Source organism: Primulina tabacum, chromosome 4 (assembly GCF_025594145.1).
Source record: "Primulina tabacum isolate GXHZ01 chromosome 4, ASM2559414v2, whole genome shotgun sequence".
In the NCBI taxonomy this organism is placed as follows: Eukaryota; Viridiplantae; Streptophyta; class Magnoliopsida; order Lamiales; family Gesneriaceae; genus Primulina; species Primulina tabacum.
This window is the reverse complement of record NC_134553.1, coordinates 15,040,720-15,064,253: the sequence shown is the minus strand read 5'-3', so window position 1 is coordinate 15,064,253 and position 23,534 is coordinate 15,040,720. Positions and strand designations below refer to the sequence as shown.

Sequence of the window (23,534 nt, the reverse complement as noted above, 5' to 3'; positions counted from 1 at the left end):
ATAGTTTTGTAGATCAACATTTCATTATTTCTCATGTTGTTCTCATTTATTTTTCAGGAAACATGGTTAGAGAAATCAATTATTTGAGAATCTCAAAGCTCAATGCAATAAAGTACCTTAAAGAACAACGAAGATGAAAATCCTCATGGTAGTGCCGCTGACCAATCCAAAATAAAATCAGCAAGCTTTGATGAATATCTCTGCCAGCGGCTGAGCATATACGTATGGACCTTCATGCACATTGAGAGGAAATAAAATACGTAGGCTAGGGACAATAGGTGTACTTTTTGCACTTGTTTGTCATGGTTTGGCAAGTGACTTTTCTAATGCGTAGACATGAAAAAGTACTTTATTATTGGAAACATGTTGTTTACCTTATACATGCTGCTTGGGATTTGTTTACATGTATGTGTATTTTTGGCATTTCACATTTACAATGGAAACTCTGCCAAAATTTTCTAAAAACCAAACAAACGGCAAAAAGCCTGTTTTCTTCAAATTTGATGCAAACATGGCGGGTCAACACTACTGGTTACCAATCAACTATTTAACAACATTTTTCAAACAACACTCCCCAAGGTTTCAAGATATGTCATAAACAAACTTCACTTTTTCATCAATTTGCCAACCAACACACCAAATATTTCTCTCAAAATACATCAGCTACATCGGATTCCATGAGCAATCAGTTTATTTATTCACAATACTCCATAATTATTTACAAACAACTTCAGCAAGGAATGACTTTAAAAGCATATTCCTCACATATTTACAAAAACTTCTTGTGAGTCAATATTACAAAATTAACCAAAGTGGCCATCCAGCCTACTTTGTACAATACTTCTCATCTATTCCATCTTTATAAACATCTGTCTCCGGCTTTCGATCTTTCATCTGAACCGGAGCTAAGATTAAATCATCCATTTGTAACTTTTCTTCTTTGCTACCTCCATATTCCTTCTCAAATATAACTCCAGCCCCATCGATATCCCACAACTCCTGAGTCTGCACTTCGTTCACCAGCTGCTGCCTTTTGGCTTTCCACTCGGAAGTTGCAGCGACTTCCATCTCTTCTTTAGTGAACTTAGTCATCGACCTCCTCGATAATAGGTCAGAACAAAGGTCTAGGAGAGACCATGGCAGTAGGTTTGAGAACCTTCTCGATTGCTTCTTTAACCTTTTGAGTTTCCATGTACACTGCTCCTAGGTGTCCATGCACCTTGTAGTTACGAAACTTAATTGGACAAAAATCTCCATCATAATATCTAGCTTCCACGACATTGGAATTAAATAGATACGGTTGCAAATCAGCCTGTACCACTTCCAATTTATCCTCTTTTCACATTAACAATAATTGGCGCAAGGAGGATGTCACACAATGATTGGCATTAATCCAATCCCTTCCTAACAAAGCATGGAAGCTAGCACTGGAATTGACCACGAAAAGGTCTGACATAGAGGATCGAGACCCTACAGTAACATTTGCTGGTAAAACTCCCAAGGTTTTGGTGGATTCTCCAGTAAAAGCTGCCACAGAGACTTCTGTCGGAACCAAGTCTTCCAAACCTTTGCCCAACTTCTGCAGAATTCTGTGGGGTATATTATTGACAGCAGATCCATTATATATCAATACTCTAGACACATGTTTCCCATTAACATGTGTCATGATATAAAGTGGTTTGATATGTTTAGTCATTTCATTGATATGTTTCTTCATAACCATTTTTTTCTCTTCATCAACGAGAACTCCAGTACAATATTTTGAAACATTATTCTTGACGGAATATGTAGCAATTTCATTTCCCATAAATCCGCCAGACCCAAACATTCTTTTGCATTTAAACACATCTGGTAACATCAATGAGCCTGTAGCACACTCAAATGAGACAAGAATATGCCCTACTTTGAAGGTAGCTTTCTAGACCACGTTTTTATCTTCCTCCGACAGCAAGTCATCACCTTCCTCTTCTTTATCCTCAGTAGCCTTCCTGTCGAACTTCTTCTTCTTTTTAAATGATTCTTCCACTTTCAACCTTCGTTCTGTAGCTTTTTCTCTCAACAAACGTCTTTTTTGGGTTTGAGAAAGCGGTGTTGGAAACTTTGGATGTTCCACACGTTTCCATTCCGTTGGGAGTTACCATCGGAGGAACAACAAAACGGGATTTCCTTTCATATATTTTATGATCATTCAGGAATGCGGATGTGAAGGGCCTAAAACTCTTTTCTTGGAAATTTGCGGAAAATTAAAAATTTTCTTTTTAAAAGAACTTAAATGGCCTCATTCATAAAATCACTGGTGAATCAAGTTCAATATTTCAAAATATTGCAGCGGAAGAAAATCAAAGTTTTTGCCAACAACAACGATTTAAAAATATCCAACAACTGATGAAAATTGTTTGCGAAGAAAATAACAACTGCTGCTCTGAGGTCCTCGGGTGCCACTACTGCCGACCCAAGCTGGCTCACTGGTCCCCGCCCTCGGCCCTGGCCTCATCAGTACCTACAACAATCAAGTCTAGTGAGCCTAAAGACTCAGCATGCATAAATCGCAGGTAACGAGTAAAAAATCTGAATTTAAAATATGCATGAGTTAACATATCCTGTCCTGAGGCATACTGAAAATAATCTGTACTGAGCAATTATAATACGTGCATAACTGAACTGGAAATCACTGTAAAAATATTTGCTCCTTGGAGCCTGTACTGAAATAACTGATAAAATTTTCTGTTGAGATTATGTTTTACGCCTGTGGCCACTGCACTAAGCTGAACTGATCGGTAACTGGCTACCGGGGAGGCTGAAACTGATCTGAGCTGGCCGGTCACTGGCGACCGGGTGGTACCATACTGAACTGATCGGTCACTGGCGACCGTATAAAATAACACTCCCACATAGTGAATGAACCACAAGCCATATCGCATAAATCTCAAAAATAATCATTTTCTATTTAATGCACGTAAAATAATTAACTGGCGTAATGAAAATTCCTGTAATTTTACCAACTGGATTGGATTGGATCGTTCCCAGGCTCGCTGCAACCTAACTGTGCCATGAAAAATATGCAATAGCTTAAACATGACCAACTATGCAATTTACGTTCAAAAGATGCGACTATGACGCCTAATGACTTCGCATTTAATCATGACTCCGAGCCAACCTGAACCGACACTGAACCGACATATAGTCATGATTAAAATACGCTGAAAAATCATAAAATAATGTTCCTAAAATGATAGGGTCGAAATCTAGGTGGAATGGAGGCCAAAACACGAAACGCTCTTTCGAGAGTCAATTTGGCACATTGCACCGTAAATTCTCGTACGACCTCAAAAATGATCCAAATGACAAACGGTCAAAAACATGACCTTCCCAACTCAATGAGGCACTGTCCAGTCCAAGGCCATGGGCTAAAAGCCAACCAAGAACTCAAACGATGCTTCTGAACAGCAGCATACTTGCTGTCAAAAATACAGCAGCTGCGCACTTGTTTTTCCTTGTGTCGTTTTCGAGGCTACCGGCCATTGGGGCGTGAACCACCGACCAGAGACTCTTACCAACATCCCAAGGAATGATTTGAACCATGGCTAAGGGCCCTAGGCCAGCCACAATCCGCATCACACCAAATCTTAACCGAAGGGTCCAACCGAGAGCAACGTGCATGCGTGTGTAGTGTTTATGCTATGATCGATGTCTTGCGTCGTTCCAGTGGCCATTTGATTGACCATGGCACGATCTAGACATCTAGGAGCATGATATGAACCGTGGCTAAGGGCCATAGGCCAACCAAGATCCATACCAAGCAACAAAAGAACGAAATCAAAAGCTGCACAAATGAAGAAGCCGAATGGGGAAAGGGGCTGTTCTTGTTGATTTTTTTAAAACCGGTGAGCCATGGACCAAGCCACCAAAAGGGCGACTTAGTCACGTCTTAGACATGCTAGGGAAGTGATCCAACCATGGCTAAAGGCCCTTGGGGCAGCCAAGATCAGATCCACAACCCTTGACACAAAAACTGAAATTTCGAATCACATTTCTGCACTTAAGGGACTTGCTGTCATTCTGAATTTCCAGCAAGCATGGGGCTGGTTTGAATGGACCAACATGGTCCTAATGCATCCTACTACATGTATACAAGCCGCCTTGGGAGCCTGGAGTCGATCCAATACCTGAAACCATCAAAACTCAGAAAAACGTGAAGCTTGTCAAGGGAAGGGCCGAAATTCTGCATGTGTGTTCCAAAATATTTTGACATGTATCTCGGTTTTTGCTTGCTAAAACATGATCATGTACTGAAAAATAAATGATAATATGACTTGATTGAGGTTTGAAAGAAATCTAGACATGCCTGGTTTTGTTTTGAAAGAAAACGAACGAAACAACGACGACGCGGCACGGAGGAGGTGGAGCGCTTCTCTTGCTCTTTCTAGTTCTCGATTTTTTTCTTGCCTTCCCTCTAGCTAAGACTCACGATTTTTACACTGAAAATGGATCTGAATGGTGAGGTATTTCGGTGGAGAGGGAGAGGGATTGAGTGGTTATGAAGGTGAGGAGAAGGGTGCACAAAAATAGGATCATATCAAGAACAAGTCCACTCCCCTTTTGAATTTGAATTTTGAATTGATATCAAATGAGTTGGTGGATGCTTCTAGGAGGTGGTGGCCGAAATTTTGCTTATTTTCTAGTCTAGGATATGTCCATTAATTAATTAAATTGTGCTCCCAAAAATCCTAGAATTATCCTACAACTTACATGCAAAGAAATGGTCAAAAGGTTGATGAGTTGGCAATTAAATTGTCTAGCAACTATGGGGGCCGAAAATTGCAATAAAATGAAGGGGAAATATTGTTATCTAGTCAACTAATAATCCTTGAAAGCCTTACTAATCCTTTAATTAATTTAGTGAGCTAACCCATTAATTTAATAACTTAAATGAGTTCATTTCTTAATCACCTCAAATAATTAAATTAAAATCCTCTACTAACTTAAATAATTCCTTAAACTTCTTTTTAACTTAAATGAACTTACTTGCTAGCTAAATTAACTTCTGGAAATATTTCTCAAATCTTAAATTCTATCTCAAAACTCCAACTCCAGTCCGGCCTCACTGAAATAACTGAAATGCTAAAAATCAAACTGCTGAACTGAAATAATAAATAATTAACTTCAAACAAATGCATTTAAAATAATCATGCAAAGAAGTCAATTAAATTTAAAAATCTAGAATTATGCATGGCTTATACGTCTACTGATTTACGGGTTCTACAATCCTTCCCCCCTTAAATAAATTTCGTCCTCGAAATTAGAACTCACCGAATAACTCAGGGTATCGACTTCTCATCTCCGGCTCAGACTCCCACGTAGCTTCCTCCTCTGAATGGTTGAGCCATTTGACTTTGACTCGCTTAACCAACTTGTTCCGAAGTTTCTTCTCCTGTCTGTCTAGGATCTGCACGGGTCTCTCCTCATAAGATAAGTTCGGAGTAAGCTGTAACGGCTCGAAATTCAGCACATGCGAAGGATTTGCCATATACTTCCTCAGCATGGAAACGTGAAAGACATTGTGTACTCCGGCCAGATTTGGCGGAAGAGCCACACGATACGCTAGCGTCCCAACTCTGTCGAGGATCTCAAACGGTCCAATGAATCTCGGACTGAGCTTCCCTTTCTTGCCAAATCTCATGACACCCTTCATAGGTGCCACTTTCACGAAGACATGATCGCCCACTGCAAACTCTAACTCTCTCCTCCGCTGATCGGCATAACTCTTCTGTCGGCTCTGGGCAGTCCTCATCCTATCACGGATCTTGACTACTACATCTGCTGCCTGCTGAACCATCTCTGGACCCAACTCTGCTCTCTCTCCTACTTCATCCCAATGAACAGGAGATCTACACTTGCGGCCATACAGCGCTTCATACGGAGCCATACCTATAGACGACTGGAAACTGTTGTTATAGGTGAACTCTACCAATGGTAAGTTCGACTCCCAACTCCCAGAGAAATCAATGACGCAAGCACGGAGAAGATCCTCTAAGATCTGAAAACTCGCTCCGACTGTCCATCTGTCTGCGGATGGAAAGCTGTGCTAAACAGCAACTTCGTACCCAAAGTCGAATGCAAACTCTTCCAAAACGAGGAAGTGAATCTGGGATCTCTGTCGGATACGATAGAAACTGGAATACCGTGGAGTCGGACTATCTCTCGGATATACAGCTCTGCATACTGAACCATGGTGAAAGTCGTCTTAATAGGCAAGAAGTGCGCTGATTTGGTAAGACGATCTACAATCACCCAGATAGCATTCGATCCTCTGGCTGACCTCGGCAATCCGGTCACAAAGTCCATGGTAATGTTCTCCCACTTCCACTCGGGAATAGGAAGAGGCTTGAGCAAACCTGCTGGTCTCTGATGCTCGGCCTTCACTAACTGGCAAGTCAGGCACTCGGATACAAAACGCCTGATGTCCTTCTTCATTCCTGGCCACCAATACAATAGCTGCAGATCTTTGTACATCTTCGTACTCCCAGGGTGAATGGAGTACGGGGACGTATGGGCCTCTGATAAGATGTCTGCTCGGATAGAATCACTGCTGGGAACCCATATCCTATCTCGGTATCTCACAATACCGTCGCTGACTGAATACAAAACACTGCCCTTAGCTTCATCTCTCTTCTTCCACTGTGCCAACTGCTCATCTGCTGCCTGACCGCTGCGAATACGGTCAATAAGAGAGGACTGGATAGTCAAGGTAGATAAACGAGGAACTCTACCTTGAGGGTAAGTCTCAAGATCAAACCTCTGCATCTCAATCTGAAGAGGTTTCTGCATCGTCAAATGAGCCATCACTGCGACTTTCCTGCTCAAAGCATCCGCAACTACATTAGCTTTACCCGGGTGGTAGCTAATGTCACAATCGTAGTCTTTCACAAGCTCCAACCAACGTCTCTGACGCATGTTCAGCTCCTTCTGCGTAAAGAAATACTTGAGGCTCTTATGGTCGGTAAAGATCTGACACTTCTCCCCATACAGATAGTGCCTCCAAATCTTCAAAGCAAAAACTACGGCCGCTAACTCTAGATCATGGGTAGGGTAATTCTTCTCGTGGATTTTCAGCTGTCGAGAAGCATACGCTATCACTCTCCCATGCTGCATCAGAACTGCACCTAAACCAAGCTTCGAAGCATCGGTATAAAGAACAAACTCGCCAGATCCTGACGGTACAGCCAAAACGGGTGCTGAGATAAGAGCTTGCTTCAAAGTATCGAAGCTCTTCTGACACTCCTCGCTCCACACAAACTTCACATTTTTCTTGGTCAGTGCTGTGAGTGGAACGGCAATGGAGGAGAATCCCTGGATGAATTTCCTGTAATATCCTGCTAGCCCAAGGAAACTGCGGATCTCGGATGCATTCTGAGGCACAACCCAATCTCTGACTGCTGCAACTTTCGCCGGGTCTACCTCAATGCCACTGCTAGAAACAATGTGGCCCAAGAACGCCACCTTCTCTAACCAGAATTCGCACTTACTGAACTTTGCGAATAGTTTATGTTTCTGCAATGTCTGCAACACTGAGGTCAGATGCCTGCTGTGCTCCTCCCGACTCTTGGAGTAAACGAGAATGTCATCTATGAACACTATCACAAACTGATCAAGGTACGGCTGAAATACGCGATTCATTAGATCCATGAAGATCGCTGGCGCATTCGTCAGACCGAACGGCATCACTAGGAACTCGTAGTGGCCATAACGAGTCCTGAAAGCTGTCTTCGAGACATCAGCATCTCTCACCCTCAACTGGTGATAACCGGAACGCAGATCTATGTTGGAGAAAATCGAAGCTCCCTGCAACTGGTCAAACAGATCCTCAATCCTCGGCAGTGGGTATTTATTCTTCACTGTAACCCTGTTCAACTCCCTGTAGTCAATGCAAAGCCTCATCGAGCCATCCTTCTTTTTAACGAATAAGACTGGCGCGCCCCATGGAGAAAAGCTCGGGCGAATGAACTCCTTGTCGAGAAGTTCCTGGATCTGCTTCTTAAGCTCTGCCATCTCTGTCGGTGCTAGTCGGTACGGCGCTTTGGATATCGGAGTCGTACCTGGCATAAGCTCAACGGAAAACTCCACCTCTCTCTCTGGTGGCATACCAGAGACGTCTTCGGGAAAAACGTCTAAGAAATCTCTAACAATCGGAACATCTGAGGCTGACTGGCTGGGTTCATCGGGGACAGATAAAAAGGTTGCTAGAAATGCCCGACACCCTCTATGCATGAGCTTCCTAGCCTGAACATAAGGAATAATGCGCGGTAAGGAAAAGTACCTGTCCGGCTCAAATAAGAACTGCTCCATTCCAGGCGGTCGGACAAGAACGGATCTCCGCTGGAAGTCTATCAACACTCTGTTCCTCAATAGCCAGTCCATCCCTAGGATGATGTCAAATTCTGGCATCGGTAGCACAATCAGATCCGCATAAACAAGATTACCGTGCAACTCAAGGTCTATATCTCGGATAACATTGGTAGCTGCCATCTCCTCTCCTGACGGCAACACTACTGAAAAGGCTGTATCTAGCCCAATGGTCTGGATCTTGAGAAAGTTTGCAAAGACCTCCGAAATAAACGAGTGAGTGGCCCCTGAATCTATCAAGGCCTTGGTAGCGGAACCAGATATAAAAATTCTCCCTGAAAGAGCGGAGCTCTAAGTTGAATCCCACTACAAGATCTAAACTTATAGACATGCAAAGGTCTAGGTTCCTCTAGCTTAATTTCCCCGAAATAAATCTGAGTAGAGTATGCAATCCTATAACAGTTCTAAGTTCAAAATCTAAATCCCGAATCCCAACATGCGGAACTTCAAAGAATAACTTAAAGTTTAAAGGTACCTGTCAACAACATAGTCTCCGGGTTGGCTTCCGCGGCATGGAGAGCAAAGACTCTGCCTTGGGTAGGCAGATTCCTCTGAGGGCACTGCAGCAACATGTGGTCTGGACTGCCACACTTAAAACACTTTCCTGAGCCAGCCATACATGCTCCAGGATGGCGACGTGAGCACCTGGGACAGACTGGGTGCTCCTGAGTCCTCGGGGCTGGGCGTCCCCGCTGCTGCTGCTGCTGCTGCTGCTGGCCTCTGTTCCTGGGCGGTCCATGAAAAGACCTCTTATTCTGCTGCTGATGCTGAAGAGGAGGAGGGCGGTGCGGTGCCTGGACTGGGCGCTTGCCCTGGCGATCCCTCTCGATATCCCGCAGATCCTGTTCTGCGGCTAAGGCCTTGGAGACGGCAACCTCATAAGTAGCAGGGTCAGATACCCTAACATCCCGGCGCAAGATCGGCCGTAAACCCACCAGGAAGTGCATCAGCTTGGCTCTGGCATCAATCGCTATCAGGGGCACAAAGTGACAGCCCCTCTCGAACTTACGGATAAACTCCGTAACCGACATATCCCCTTGTCTCAGGCTCATGAACTCGGTGGTCAGCCTGGTGCGAACCTCCTCAGCAAAATACTTGGAGTAGAAAACCTCCGTAAAACGGGTCCAAGAAAGTGTAGCCAATGTAAGGGCTACCGAAGCTCCATCCCACCATAAGCGGGCGTCTCCAGTGAACAAGTAGGTGGCACATCGGACTCGATCTGCATCTCCCAGCTCCATAAAATCGAAGATAACCTCGAGGGATTTGATCCATCCCTCGGCAACCATGGGGTCAGATGCCCCAGAGAATTCCTTCGGGCGCATCTTCATGAATCGCTCATACACAGCCTCGGGCCCTGTCGGCCTGGCTGCGGCTGCGGCTACGGCTGCGGCATTGCCCCCCGCAAACTGTGCGAAGAACTGTGCCATCCCAGCTAACATCTGGGCACTCATGTCCGGTGGGGGCGGTGGAGGAGGTGGTAGGTCTCCCTCCGGTCTATGCTCCTCTCTGTCCTCTCGGCGAGGCTCCACCTCTCTGTTGCGCTCTAAAATGCGTCTAGGGGGCATACTGTTCCAACATAACCCATACGTAACTAACATGCATAATTCCATAATTTATTTTAAATGAACTCTGAAATACTGAAAATCTGGAAGCATGCTGACAAAATAATTCATGCTATAACTGAAATGCTGAACAAAATGCTGAACTGAAAAACTTACAGACCAAAGGCGTGGCTTCGTGAGCTTCTCGCGGTCAGTAGTAGTGAAACCCTATACAGAACCACCGCTCTGATACCAACTGTGAAGGGCCTAAAACTCTTTTCTTGGAAATTTGCGGAAAATTAAAAATTTTCTTTTTAAAAGAACTTAAATGGCCTCATTCATAAAATCACTGGTGAATCAAGTTCAATATTTCAAAATATTGCAGCGGAAGAAAATCAAAGTTTTTGCCAACAACAACGATTTAAAAATATCCAACAACTGATGAAAATTGTTTGCGAAGAAAATAACAACTGCTGCTCTGAGGTCCTCGGGTGCCACTACTGCCGACCCAAGCTGGCTCACTGGTCCCCGCCCTCGGCCCTGGCCTCATCAGTACCTACAACAATCAAGTCTAGTGAGCCTAAAGACTCAGCATGCATAAATCGCAGGTAACGAGTAAAAAATCTGAATTTAAAATATGCATGAGTTAACATATCCTGTCCTGAGGCATACTGAAAATAATCTGTACTGAGCAATTATAATACGTGCATAACTGAACTGGAAATCACTGTAAAAATATTTGCTCCTTGGAGCCTGTACTGAAATAACTGATAAAATTTTCTGTTGAGATTATGTTTTACGCCTGTGGCCACTGCACTAAGCTGAACTGATCGGTAACTGGCTACCGGGGAGGCTGAAACTGATCTGAGCTGGCCGGTCACTGGCGACCGGGTGGTACCATACTGAACTGATCGGTCACTGGCGACCGTATAAAATAACACTCCCACATAGTGAATGAACCACAAGCCATATCGCATAAATCTCAAAAATAATCATTTTCTATTTAATGCACGTAAAATAATTAACTGGCGTAATGAAAATTCCTGTAATTTTACCAACTGGATTGGATTGGATCGTTCCCAGGCTCGCTGCAACCTAACTGTGCCATGAAAAATATGCAATAGCTTAAACATGACCAACTATGCAATTTACGTTCAAAAGATGCGACTATGACGCCTAATGACTTCGCATTTAATCATGACTCCGAGCCAACCTGAACCGACACTGAACCGACATATAGTCATGATTAAAATACGCTGAAAAATCATAAAATAATGTTCCTAAAATGATAGGGTCGAAATCTAGGTGGAATGGAGGCCAAAACACGAAACGCTCTTTCGAGAGTCAATTTGGCACATTGCACCGTAAATTCTCGTACGACCTCAAAAATGATCCAAATGACAAACGGTCAAAAACATGACCTTCCCAACTCAATGAGGCACTGTCCAGTCCAAGGCCATGGGCTAAAAGCCAACCAAGAACTCAAACGATGCTTCTGAACAGCAGCATACTTGCTGTCAAAAATACAGCAGCTGCGCACTTGTTTTTCCTTGTGTCGTTTTCGAGGCTACCGGCCATTGGGGCATGAACCACCGACCAGAGACTCTTACCAACATCCCAAGGAATGATTTGAACCATGGCTAAGGGCCCTAGGCCAGCCACAATCCGCATCACACCAAATCTTAACCGAAGGGTCCAACCGAGAGCAACGTGCATGCGTGTGTAGTGTTTATGCTATGATCGATGTCTTGCGTCGTTCCAGTGGCCATTTGATTGACCATGGCACGATCTAGACATCTAGGAGCATGATATGAACCGTGGCTAAGGGCCATAGGCCAACCAAGATCCATACCAAGCAACAAAAGAACGAAATCAAAAGCTGCACAAATGAAGAAGCCGAATGGGGAAAGGGGCTGTTCTTGTTGATTTTTTTAAAACCGGTGAGCCATGGACCAAGCCACCAAAAGGGCGACTTAGTCACGTCTTAGACATGCTAGGGAAGTGATCCAACCATGGCTAAAGGCCCTTGGGGCAGCCAAGATCAGATCCACAACCCTTGACACAAAAACTGAAATTTCGAATCACATTTCTGCACTTAAGGGACTTGCTGTCATTCTGAATTTCCAGCAAGCATGGGGCTGGTTTGAATGGACCAACATGGTCCTAATGCATCCTACTACATGTATACAAGCCGCCTTGGGAGCCTGGAGTCGATCCAATACCTGAAACCATCAAAACTCAGAAAAACGTGAAGCTTGTCAAGGGAAGGGCCGAAATTCTGCATGTGTGTTCCAAAATATTTTGACATGTATCTCGGTTTTTGCTTGCTAAAACATGATCATGTACTGAAAAATAAATGATAATATGACTTGATTGAGGTTTGAAAGAAATCTAGACATGCCTGGTTTCGTTTTGAAAGAAAACGAACGAAACAACGACGACGCGGCACGGAGGAGGTGGAGCGCTTCTCTTGCTCTTTCTAGTTCTCGATTTTTTTCTTGCCTTCCCTCTAGCTAAGACTCACGATTTTTACACTGAAAATGGATCTGAATGGTGAGGTATTTCGGTGGAGAGGGAGAGGGATTGAGTGGTTATGAAGGTGAGGAGAAGGGTGCACAAAAATAGGATCATATCAAGAACAAGTCCACTCCCCTTTTGAATTTGAATTTTGAATTGATATCAAATGAGTTGGTGGATGCTTCTAGGAGGTGGTGGCCGAAATTTTGCTTATTTTCTAGTCTAGGATATGTCCATTAATTAATTAAATTGTGCTCCCAAAAATCCTAGAATTATCCTACAACTTACATGCAAAGAAATGGTCAAAAGGTTGATGAGTTGGCAATTAAATTGTCTAGCAACTATGGGGGCCGAAAATTGCAATAAAATGAAGGGGAAATATTGTTATCTAGTCAACTAATAATCCTTGAAAGCCTTACTAATCCTTTAATTAATTTAGTGAGCTAACCCATTAATTTAATAACTTAAATGAGTTCATTTCTTAATCACCTCAAATAATTAAATTAAAATCCTCTACTAACTTAAATAATTCCTTAAACTTCTTTTTAACTTAAATGAACTTACTTGCTAGCTAAATTAACTTCTGGAAATATTTCTCAAATCTTAAATTCTATCTCAAAACTCCAACTCCAGTCCGGCCTCACTGAAATAACTGAAATGCTAAAAATCAAACTGCTGAACTGAAATAATAAATAATTAACTTCAAACAAATGCATTTAAAATAATCATGCAAAGAAGTCAATTAAATTTAAAAATCTAGAATTATGCATGGCTTATACGTCTACTGATTTACGGGTTCTACAGCGGATCCCTGAAATATCTTTTGGGATGACTTCTGGTCATATTTTTTTTCACCATTCCTGACTTTAGTAGAAGAGCTTCCCTCGAGGTAAGGGTTCACCGGCCTCTTGGCCATGGATTCCCCATCAAACCTTCCATTATCCCTTCTGTAAGACATATTTCCCCTGCTGTAATGATGATCTTTTTCATGAAAAGTCTTTGTTCTTCTTACTTTGATATCAAATATCATCTTACTGGGTACCAAACACTTCTTTATAGTAACTCTTGGCCGGAAGGATCTGTTTCCAACTACATTCCTCTTCTCATTGATTAGAAATCGCAAGTCGGTATTATTCACATTCACGTTGGCTACAGATGGAAGATGGTCTTCATCCACTATCATTGTCTTTTTTTTCTCAGGGAATCTCAGGATTCCCTTGTTGATTCTCTCTTTGTAAGGTCCAGATTTCGCATAACCAAACCCACACACTATTTGTAGAGGTCAGGCCTTATCTAAAGTACCGAAAACCCATATAATCAACACAAGGTCTAACATTTATAAAGAATCATAATTTATTTATTAAAAATAAACAATGAGTCAATTTCTCAATCATATCAATGAGTAAATAAATTATTCTTCCAAAGAACTTGGCCAAAAATATATGAAGGAAAATAATCCGCAAATCCTAAAAGAAATCAAATGAAAGAATTCAAATCTCCAAACTCTACGGAACATCATCTATTTCATCATCATCCTCAACGATCTCTTCTATATATTCTACGTATTCGTCTTCCTCATTCAGATTATTACCTGAAAACAAAATTATTAAGTACACTCATGTATCCAGCCACTAATTCGATCTCAAGGATAACGACAAAATCTTTCACAAAAATAAATAATAAATACACATGTAGCTAGGAATACAGAATGCAAGAATAACATAAAAACATAATTCAGATCAGAATTTCTATCATGCAGCACTTTGACCATAGGGAAACAAGAGGTGGTTCACATGCTTCCCCATATACAGCACTTTGACCCGCAGGAACCAAGAGGTGGCTCACATAACAGACATAACAGAACAACATTCACAATGGGACCCCGTCATGCAGCACTTTGACCATAGGGAAACAAGAGGTGGCTCACATGTATCCAACATACAGCACTTTGACCCACAGGAACCAAGAGGTGGCTCACATGGCACACATATCATCCAAATATCACCAGAACATAACCAAATAAGGAATTCAAACAAATAAGGAACAATAAAGCATCGATAACAACAATATGTATCCAAATTCATTATTGTGAATCTTTTTGCGAAATAATGTCGGAATAGGAGTGTACGCACCTGAGATCCTTAGCTTAATTATGAATACTTAGACAAAATCTCTCCATTCTCACAATCTAAAACCAAATTAGTTATCTCAATTAACAGTGGCTTATTAAACTTTAAATTTAAAGCAAATATTATAAATATTTCTAAGATTTTCTTATGTATTACAACTACTTATGGGTTACTATTTGAAAGTTAACAATTATATTATTTTATTAAACATAAAAATATCTAAATAATTAGTTTTAGCACCAATTCCCATATAAAACGAACATTAGAATCCTTTCTATCTTCGACACAAACATTGAAGCTTTATTTAAATTTATATATAAGACTTGATAATTCAACTAAAGTCACTGTAAATTTTTAAAACTCTGCTATGACTTATTTGAGATGTTTACACGTAAGATTAGGATTCCAGAAGATAATTTTTCTACAGAATTTGATCTTAATCCATCAAAACTAATTAGATTTAGATAATTCGAGTTTCGTAACGTACCTTCAAGAAATAACACACTTGCAAACTAATTAGCAATCCATTTTTTTTTAAAGTCGCTAACCAATTGTTGGTTAATTGTATTATTCTTAAAAAAAACCCAAATTATATTCAATCTACCCATTCAATCTCATTCTCAAATATACAAATATTAATGTTACCTTGGAAGGAGAAGAACAACTAATATTATCTCAAAAATACAACTAACATTGGACTAGAAGGGTGCACAACCTAAGCCTTCCACCAGTAGGAGTCGGCCAATTTGTTGGGTGATTAAGCCTCTCTCTGTTTTTTTTTTTTTTTGAATGGCGCTTAAGAGGTTGTGGGTAGGGTTTTCTTTCCCTTAAAACTTATAAATAAATGTGTATATACGTTATGAAAGATAATGGGCCAAAAACTAATTATTATTTATTTTGCAAGCCCATTAATTAGTTAGATTATTATATACATATATTTACAAAATTTAATTGGCTAGGATATGTGGTGTTACACTCTTGCATAACATTTTTAAAAGCCCAACAATCATTAGTATTATGGTTAAAGGAATTATGATACTTACAGTAGTCTCTTCCCTTGATATCTTCTCTGGTTGGTACTTTATGATCTGGGGGAAGGTTATGAATTTTTCCTTCACCAAATGATCAAAAATTTCTTCTGTCTTTGATGCATCAAAGGTATAAGGCGTTTGAACATGAAAAGCATTTTTTTGGGAAATTCTTCATTCTTGTGCTTTAACAACGGGACTGTACGTGATCTAGAATTCACCACTTCTGCCAAGGCGACTTCTTGAACTTCCTGGAAGTAAGACTCTTGGATGATATCATGTACAGTCTCGAAGTCCAAGACTGGAGTTCGTCGTAATGGGTATGTGGAATAATTTGCCCCCCGAGTGTTATTCCCCGAACTTGGAACTGAATACCCATGCATTCCCCCATCACCATGTATCCCCGGATGCATGCTATGAGAAGTCACAGCGAACATATTACCAGCTACTTATTTACCACTGCTGTAGTTTTAGTGTTTCGGCCCCAATTCATCTTCCTTCCTGTGTGGAGAATTATACTTTTCTTCCCTGGCAGATTCAGGAATCGGTGTTTCTCCCAAGTGGTGATTTTCACCAGCTTGAGAAATCCCTGATCTTTGGCCTTGATCTTTAAACAGTTTAGTGTCACCATCTTGAAGTTTAACTCTACTTCATCGACTTTCAGCACATGACTTTCATCAGGTTCATACTTTCTAAGTAATGAAACGTGAAATACATCATGAATCTTGGATAGTTGTGGTGGCAATTCCAATCGATACGCCAAGTCACCAATCTTCTCAACAATCTCGTAGGGACCGACATATCGAGGCGATAGTTTCCCATGCATCCCAAATCTCATAGTTCCTCGGAAAGGATATATCTTCAAGAATACTTTATCTCCCACTTGAAATTCTAGTGGCCTTCTTCTTCGATCGGCATATTTCTTTTGTCTGTCTTGAGCCGCTATCAATCTTTTCTTTATCAATTGAACTTTTTCGATCATTTGCTGGATTTCTTCCGGACCTGTAAGACTTCGTTCGCCTACTTCTTCCCAAAATAGAGGAGAACGACATTTTCTGCCACAAAGTGCCTCAAAAGGTGCCATACCAATGATGTCATGATAGCTATTGTTATAAGAAAACTCCACCAACGGTAAAGCTTCTTTCCTTCCCATGTTAAAATCCATCACAATGGTTCTTAACATATCTTCGAGTGTCTGGATGGTTCTTTCAGATTGCCCATCCGTTTGAGGATGGTAAGCAGTGCTCATACTCAGTCTTGTTCCCAAAGCATCTTGAAAGCTTTCCGAAAAACTTGAAGCAAATCTCGGGTCCCTGTCTGACACTATCGAAATTGGAACACCATGATACTTCAAGATCTCTTTAATTTATGATTGTGCCATTTCCTTGAATTTATAACTTCTTCTGTATGGAATAAAATGTGCAGACTTTGTCAATCTATCAAATATTACCCAAACTGCATCACAATTCTTAGGGGATTTCTGCAAGTGAGTTACAAAATTCATAGTGATATGATCTCATTTCCATTCTGGAATTTCGAGACTCTTGAGTAATCCATCAGGTCTTTTGTGCTCAATTTTAACTTGTTGGCATGCTAGGCATTTCAATACAAAATCTGCTATATCTCTCTTCATGCCTTTCCACCAAAACTTTTCCTTCAAGTCTTTATGCATTTTCTTGCCTCCTGGATGTACGCTAAAATGACTAGAATGATCATCTTTCAAAATTTCTTGTCTCAAGTCCTTATCACTTGGTATAACCCATCGACCATTTAGTCTCAATGAATAATCTGTTGCAATCCCAAATCCATACTTGTGGCCTTCGGTAGCCAATCTTCTTAACTTCTGAATCTTTTTGTCATCTTTCTGGGCATCTCTTATTCGTTGATAAATACTTGGCTCAACTGTGATTGTAGCAACTTTGATTGGTTGGTGCTTTCCACTGAACATAGATCCCAACATACAACAATCCTCAATTAGCTTAGAAACTCCCTTAGTCACTTGCACAACATTCAATGTCTTTCGACTCAAGGCATCTGCAACTTGGTCTCCCTTGCCTGGATTGTAAGATATATTACAATCGTAATCTTTCACTAAGTCCATCCACCTCATTTGCCTCATATTCAAATCTGGTTGAGTGAAGATATACTTGAGGCTCTTATGATCAGAAAATATATCAAACTTAGCCCCATAAAGATAGTGTCGTCATATTTTCAATGAAAACACTATGGCTGCTAGCTCTAAGTCGTGAACTGGGTATTTCAGCTCATGCGGCTTTAATTGTCGTGAGGCATAGGCAACTTCATGTCCATTTTGCATCAAAACACATCATAAACCTTTGTGTGAGGCATCAGTATACACTGCAAATCCTTCAGTACCTTCAGGAATAGTTAAGACATGTGCACTCGTTAATTTCTGCTTGAGCTCTTCAAAGCTTTTCTCACATTCTTCTAACCATTGAAACTTTACTTCTTTCTTTATCAGCTGGGTTAATGGTTTTGCTATTTTTGAGAATCCCACGATGAACCTTCGGTAGTATCCTGCTAGACCCAAAAAGCTCCGAATCTCTGGCACGGACTTTGGTGTTGACCAATTAAGTACTGATTCAACTTTAATCGGATCAACTGATATGCCATGTGCTGATATCACGTGGCCTATGAAAGTTACTTGACTTAGTCAAAATTCACACTTACTCAACTTTGCATAAAGTCAATGTTCTCTCACAGTTTGCAATACTATTCTCAGGTGTTCTTCATGTTCGTCCTCTGTCCTTGAGTATACCAAAATTTCATCGATAAAAACTATGACAAATCGATCCAGAAATTCCTTGAACACTCAATTCATCAGATCCATGAATATTGGTGGAGCATTGGTCAATCCAAATGGCATAACTAAAAATTCATAGTGACCATATCAGGTTCTAAATGCTGTTTTCGGTACGTCTGCCTCCGTCACTCTCAATTGGTGATATCCAGATCTTAGGTCTATCTTTGAGTAAATAGCTGTACCTTGAAGCTGGTCAAACAGATCGTCAATTCTCGGCAGTGGGTACTTATTCTTTATTTTTGCTCTATTAATTTGTCTATAGTCAATACATAAGCGCATCGATCCATCATTTTTCTTCACAAATAACATTGGGGCACCCCAAGGTGAATTGCTAGGTCTGATGTACCCTTTATCTAGTAGCTCTTGCAATTGATCCTTCAATTCCTTCAATTCGGCTGGGGCCATCCGGTATGGTGCTCTTGAAAAGGGTTCGATACCTGGTGGTAGGTCAATACAGAATTCCACTTCTCTCTTTGGTGGAAGTCCCGGTATTTCTTCTGGAAAAATATCAGGAAAGTCTTGGACCACACGGATACCATCAATACTCTTCTCTGTTTCTTCTGCTTTCGTTGCATAAATCAAGCACACATCACAGTCCAATTTTTAGTAGTCTTTGCATTTTTATAGCAGATAACAGAGGGACTTTTGCTCTCGAACCTTTTCCATAAAATATGAATTTATTCCCATCTTCAGATTCAAACTGTGCCACACGTTGATGACAATCTAATTTCGCCCTACATCTCTTCATTATGTCCATACCCACGATACAGTCGAAATCATTCATGTCCAATACTATTAGGTCAGCTATTATTTTGTGGCCCTCTTGAGGTAATTCACAGTCCTTAATTATTTTCTTGGTTATCAACACTTTTCCAAGCGGTGTAGAAACAGTAAGAGGCTCAGACATAATAGAATCATGCAATGAATGTGCCGATACAAATCTCAAAGATATGAAAGAATGAGTAGCCCCACTATCAATCAAAACATATGCAGGAATTCCATGAATAGAGCATGTATCTGCAATGACATCATCTCCAGCCTCCTCTACTTGTTCTTCAGTCAATGCATAAACACGAGCCTGTGGTTTTTGTTGTGCCTAGCCTCCATTAGTGTTGTTATTCTGGTCAGGACGACGAATGACACGAACTGTTCTTACTTTATGTCCTTGCTGCCCCATATGGTCTGGTCGAGGTTTTGGCTGGGTACAGTCCTTGGCTATATGATCTTTCTTAGCACATCTGAAACACGCCCTAGTAGTTCGGTAATAAGTAGAAGTATGATGGTTCCCTCCACAAGTATCACACTTGGCTTTCGCAAAATAATCTTGATGACTAGGTCCTTTGATCCTCTTCAAAATAGTCCTTTGTAATATTGGTGTCGGTCGCTTCCCTGAACTAGTACCACCACCTGAAATCTCCTGAGTAATTGCTGCAAGGCCACTCTCAGCGAGCTTTGCCCTATCTAATAATTCAGAATATGTGTTTGATCTGTTAGCTACCATACGATCATAGATTTGGGGTTTCAACCCCATAAGAAAACGGTGCATCTTCTCTTGCATGTTTCTTGCAACCCAAGGAGCATATCGGATCAAGGTACTGAACTTCTTAGCATATTCAGCCACAGTCATGGTCCCCTGTTTTAATTCAAAGAACTCTATAACTTTTGAATCTCTTTCCGCTTTAGGAAAATATTCTTCCAAGAATGCCTTCTTAAAGTCCCCCCCGGTAATCACACCTTGTGTTTCTTCCAGAAGAGCCTTAACACTTTCCCACCAATCATATGCATCATCTTTCAATAAGTAAACTGCAAGATGTACTTTGCTCCTATCATCGCATCCATAAGCCTCCAAACTCTGTTCCATGCGATGCATCCAGCTATCAGCCTGACTAGCCTCTTCATTTCCATAGAATTTTAGTGGGTCTAATTTCAGAAAATCAGAAATTGTTGCTCTCATTCGAATTCCCACAGCTTTGCCTCTTGCAACTCTTGCTCTACCTCGCCCTTGATTTCCATTCTGATTATTGCTGTTGGCATCGTCTGATACATCGTCGTTAATCCTCAATTGTCTACATGGCGGCATTTCTATTCTGAAAATCTCATGTTAGACAACGTAGCATTTTTCCCAAACAATATGCAATAAGATGGTTACATGTAAGAAAACAATTACGTGAACGCAATATAAAATCTTATTATCCTAAAAAATTTTAAAGGTGGACAATCAATAATCAAGTATACCTAAATATAAAATTCAGTCTTAGATCGCCACTAATAGCTTTGTCTTAGTCATTACTTAATACTAAAGTCCACGAAAGATCTTAAAACATATGGCTCTGATACCAAAATGTAAGGTCCAGATTTTGCATACCCAAACCCACACACTATTTGTACAGGTCAGGCCTTATTTAAAGTACCGAAAACCCATATAATCAACACAAGGCCTAACATTTATAAAGAATCATAATTTATTTATTAAAAAGAAGCAATGAGTCAATCTCTCAATCACATCAATGAGTAAATAAATTAGTCTTCCAAAGAACTTAGCCAAATATATATGAAGGAAAATAATCCGCAAATCCTAAAAGAACTCAAATGAAAGAATTCAAATCTCCAAACCCTACGGAACATCCTCTATGTCATCATCATCCTCAATGATCTCTTCTATATATTCTACGTATTCGTCTTCCTCATTCAGATTATTACCTGAAAACAAAATTATTCAGTACACTCCTGTATCCAGCCACTAATTCGATCTCAAGGATAACGAAAAAAGCTTTCACAAAAATAAATAATAAATACACATGTAGCTAGGATGACAGAATACAAGAATAACATAAAAACAGAATCCAGATCAGAATTTCTATCATGCAGCACTTTGACCATAAGGAAACAAGAGGTGGCTTACATGCTTCCCCACGTACAGCACTTTGACCCGCAGGAACCAAGAGATGGCTCACATGACAGACATAACAGAACAACATCCACAATGGGACCCGCAGGAACCAAGAGGTGGGTCACATAACACACATATCATCCAAATATTACCAGAACATAACCAAATACGGAATTCCAACAAATAAGGAACGATAAAGCATCGATAACAACAATATGTATCCAAATTCATTATTGTGAATCTTTTTGCGAAATAATGTCGGAATAGGAGTGTACGCACCTGTGATCCTTAGCTTAATTGTGAATACTTAGACAAAATCTCTCCATTCTCACAATCTAAAACCAAATTAGTTATCTCAATTAACAGTGGCTTATTAAACTTTAACTTTAAAGCAAATATTATAAATATTTCTAAGATTTTCTTATGTATTACAACTACTTATGGGTTACTATTTGAAAGTTAACAATTATATTATTTTATTAAACATAAAAATATCTAAATAATTAGTTTTAGCACCAATTCCCATATAAAACGAACATTAGAATCCTTTCTATCTTCGACACAAACATTGAAGCTTTATTTAAATTTATATATAAGACTTGATAATTCAACTAAAGTCACTGTAAATTTTTAAAACTTGGCTATGACTTATTTGAGATGTTTACACGTAAGATTAGGATTCCAGAAGATAATTTTTCTACAGAATTTGATCTTAATCCATCAAAACTAATTAGATTTAGATAATTCGAGTTTCGTAACGTACCTTCAAGAAATAACACACTTGCAAACTAATCAGCAATCCATTTTTTTTTAAAGTCGCTAACCAATTGTTGGTTAATTGTATTATTCATAAAAAAAACCCAAATTATATTCAATCTACCCATTCAATCTCATTCTCAAATATACATATATTAATGTTACCTTGGAAGGAGAAGAACAACTAATATTATCTCCAAAATACAACTAACCTTGGACTAGAAGGGTGCACAACCTAAGCTTCCACCAGTAGGAGTCGGCCAATTTGTTGGGTGATTAAGCCTCTCTCTGTTTTTTTTTTTTTTTGAATGGCGCTTAAGAGGTTGTGGGTAGGGTTTTCTTTCCCTTAAAACTTATAAATAAATGTGTATATACGTTATGAAAGATAATGGGCCAAAAACTAATTATTATTTATTTTGCAAGCCCATTAATTAGTTAGATTATTATATACATATATTTACAAAATTTAATTGGCTAGGATATGTGGTGTTACACTCTTGCAGAACATTTTTAAAAGCCCAACAATCATTAGTATTATGGTTAAAGGAATTATGATACTTACAGTAGTCTCTTCCCTTGATATCTTCTCTGGTTGGTACTTTATGATCTGGGGGAAGGTTATGAATTTTTCCTTCACCAAATGATCAAAAATTTCTTCTGTCTTTGATGCATCAAAGGTATAAGGCGTTTGAACGTGAGAAGCATTTTTTTGGGAAGTTCTTCATTCTTGTGCTTTAACAACGGGACTGTACGTGATCTAGAATTCACCACTTCTGCCAAGGCGACTTCTTGAACTTCCTGGAAGTAAGACTCTTGGATGATATCATGTACAGTCTCGAAGTCCAAGACTGGAGTTCGTCGTAATGGGTATGTGGAATAATTTGCCCCCCGAGTGTTATTCCCCGAACTTGGAACTGAATACCCATGCATTCCCCCATCACCATGTATCCTCGGATGCATGCTATGAGAAGTCACAGCGAACATATTACCAGCTACTTGTTTACCACTACTGTAGTTTTAGTGTTTCGGCCCCAATTCATCTTCCTTCCTGTGTGGAGAATTATACTTTTCTTCCCTGGCAGATTCAGGAATCGGTGTTTCTCCCAAGTGGTGATTTTCACCAGCTTGAGAAATCCCTGATCTTTGGCCTTTGATCTTTAAACAGTTTAGTGTCACCATCTTGAAGTTTATCATTTTCTGATGTAATAATCTCTCCTTTTGCAGACTTTCGCAATTCCTTTACTTCTACCACAAATTCCATCATGACAGTAGTGAGAACTTTGGTCATTTCTTTAAGATCACTGCAGATATTTCTCTCCATGGTCAACATGAAGTTTGATGAGGCCCCATCGCCACCAGAAACTGCAACTCCTTCCTTCACAGCCTCTTCTTCGAACTGGTGTACGAGTCTTTCAACTGCTCTTCCATCTGCATCAGTTTCTTCTT

The 23,534-nt window shown here is 40.3% G+C and overlaps 1 protein-coding gene across 3 annotated transcripts; it reads right to left on the bottom strand.

Moving 5' to 3' along the window:
- Nucleotides 1–14,377: 14,377 nt before the first annotated feature.
- Nucleotides 14,378–22,576, bottom strand: LOC142543146 (uncharacterized). 3 transcript variants are annotated; one of them, XM_075650210.1, is made up of 3 exons: nt 22,301–22,576; nt 21,612–21,667; nt 16,262–21,142 (listed from the first exon to the last, which is right to left on the bottom strand). In XM_075650210.1, the coding sequence occupies exon 3, from the start codon at nt 20,520–20,522 to the stop codon at nt 19,539–19,541; it is 984 nt and encodes a 327-aa protein (XP_075506325.1). In that variant the 5' UTR covers nt 20,523–21,142; nt 21,612–21,667; nt 22,301–22,576; the 3' UTR covers nt 16,262–19,538. The 3 variants fall into 3 exon arrangements, 2 of the variants coding, with proteins under 2 accessions (XP_075506325.1, XP_075506326.1); XR_012819672.1 differs by lacking the exons at nt 16,262–21,142; nt 21,612–21,667 and adding an exon at nt 14,378–14,649; XM_075650211.1 differs by lacking the exon at nt 21,612–21,667.
- Nucleotides 22,577–23,534: the final 958 nt, after the last annotated feature.

Coding starts and splice junctions, on each gene's coding strand:
- LOC142543146 (XM_075650210.1), bottom strand. CDS start 20,522: ATGCCGCCATGTAGACAATTGAGGATTAACGACGATGTATCAGACGAT.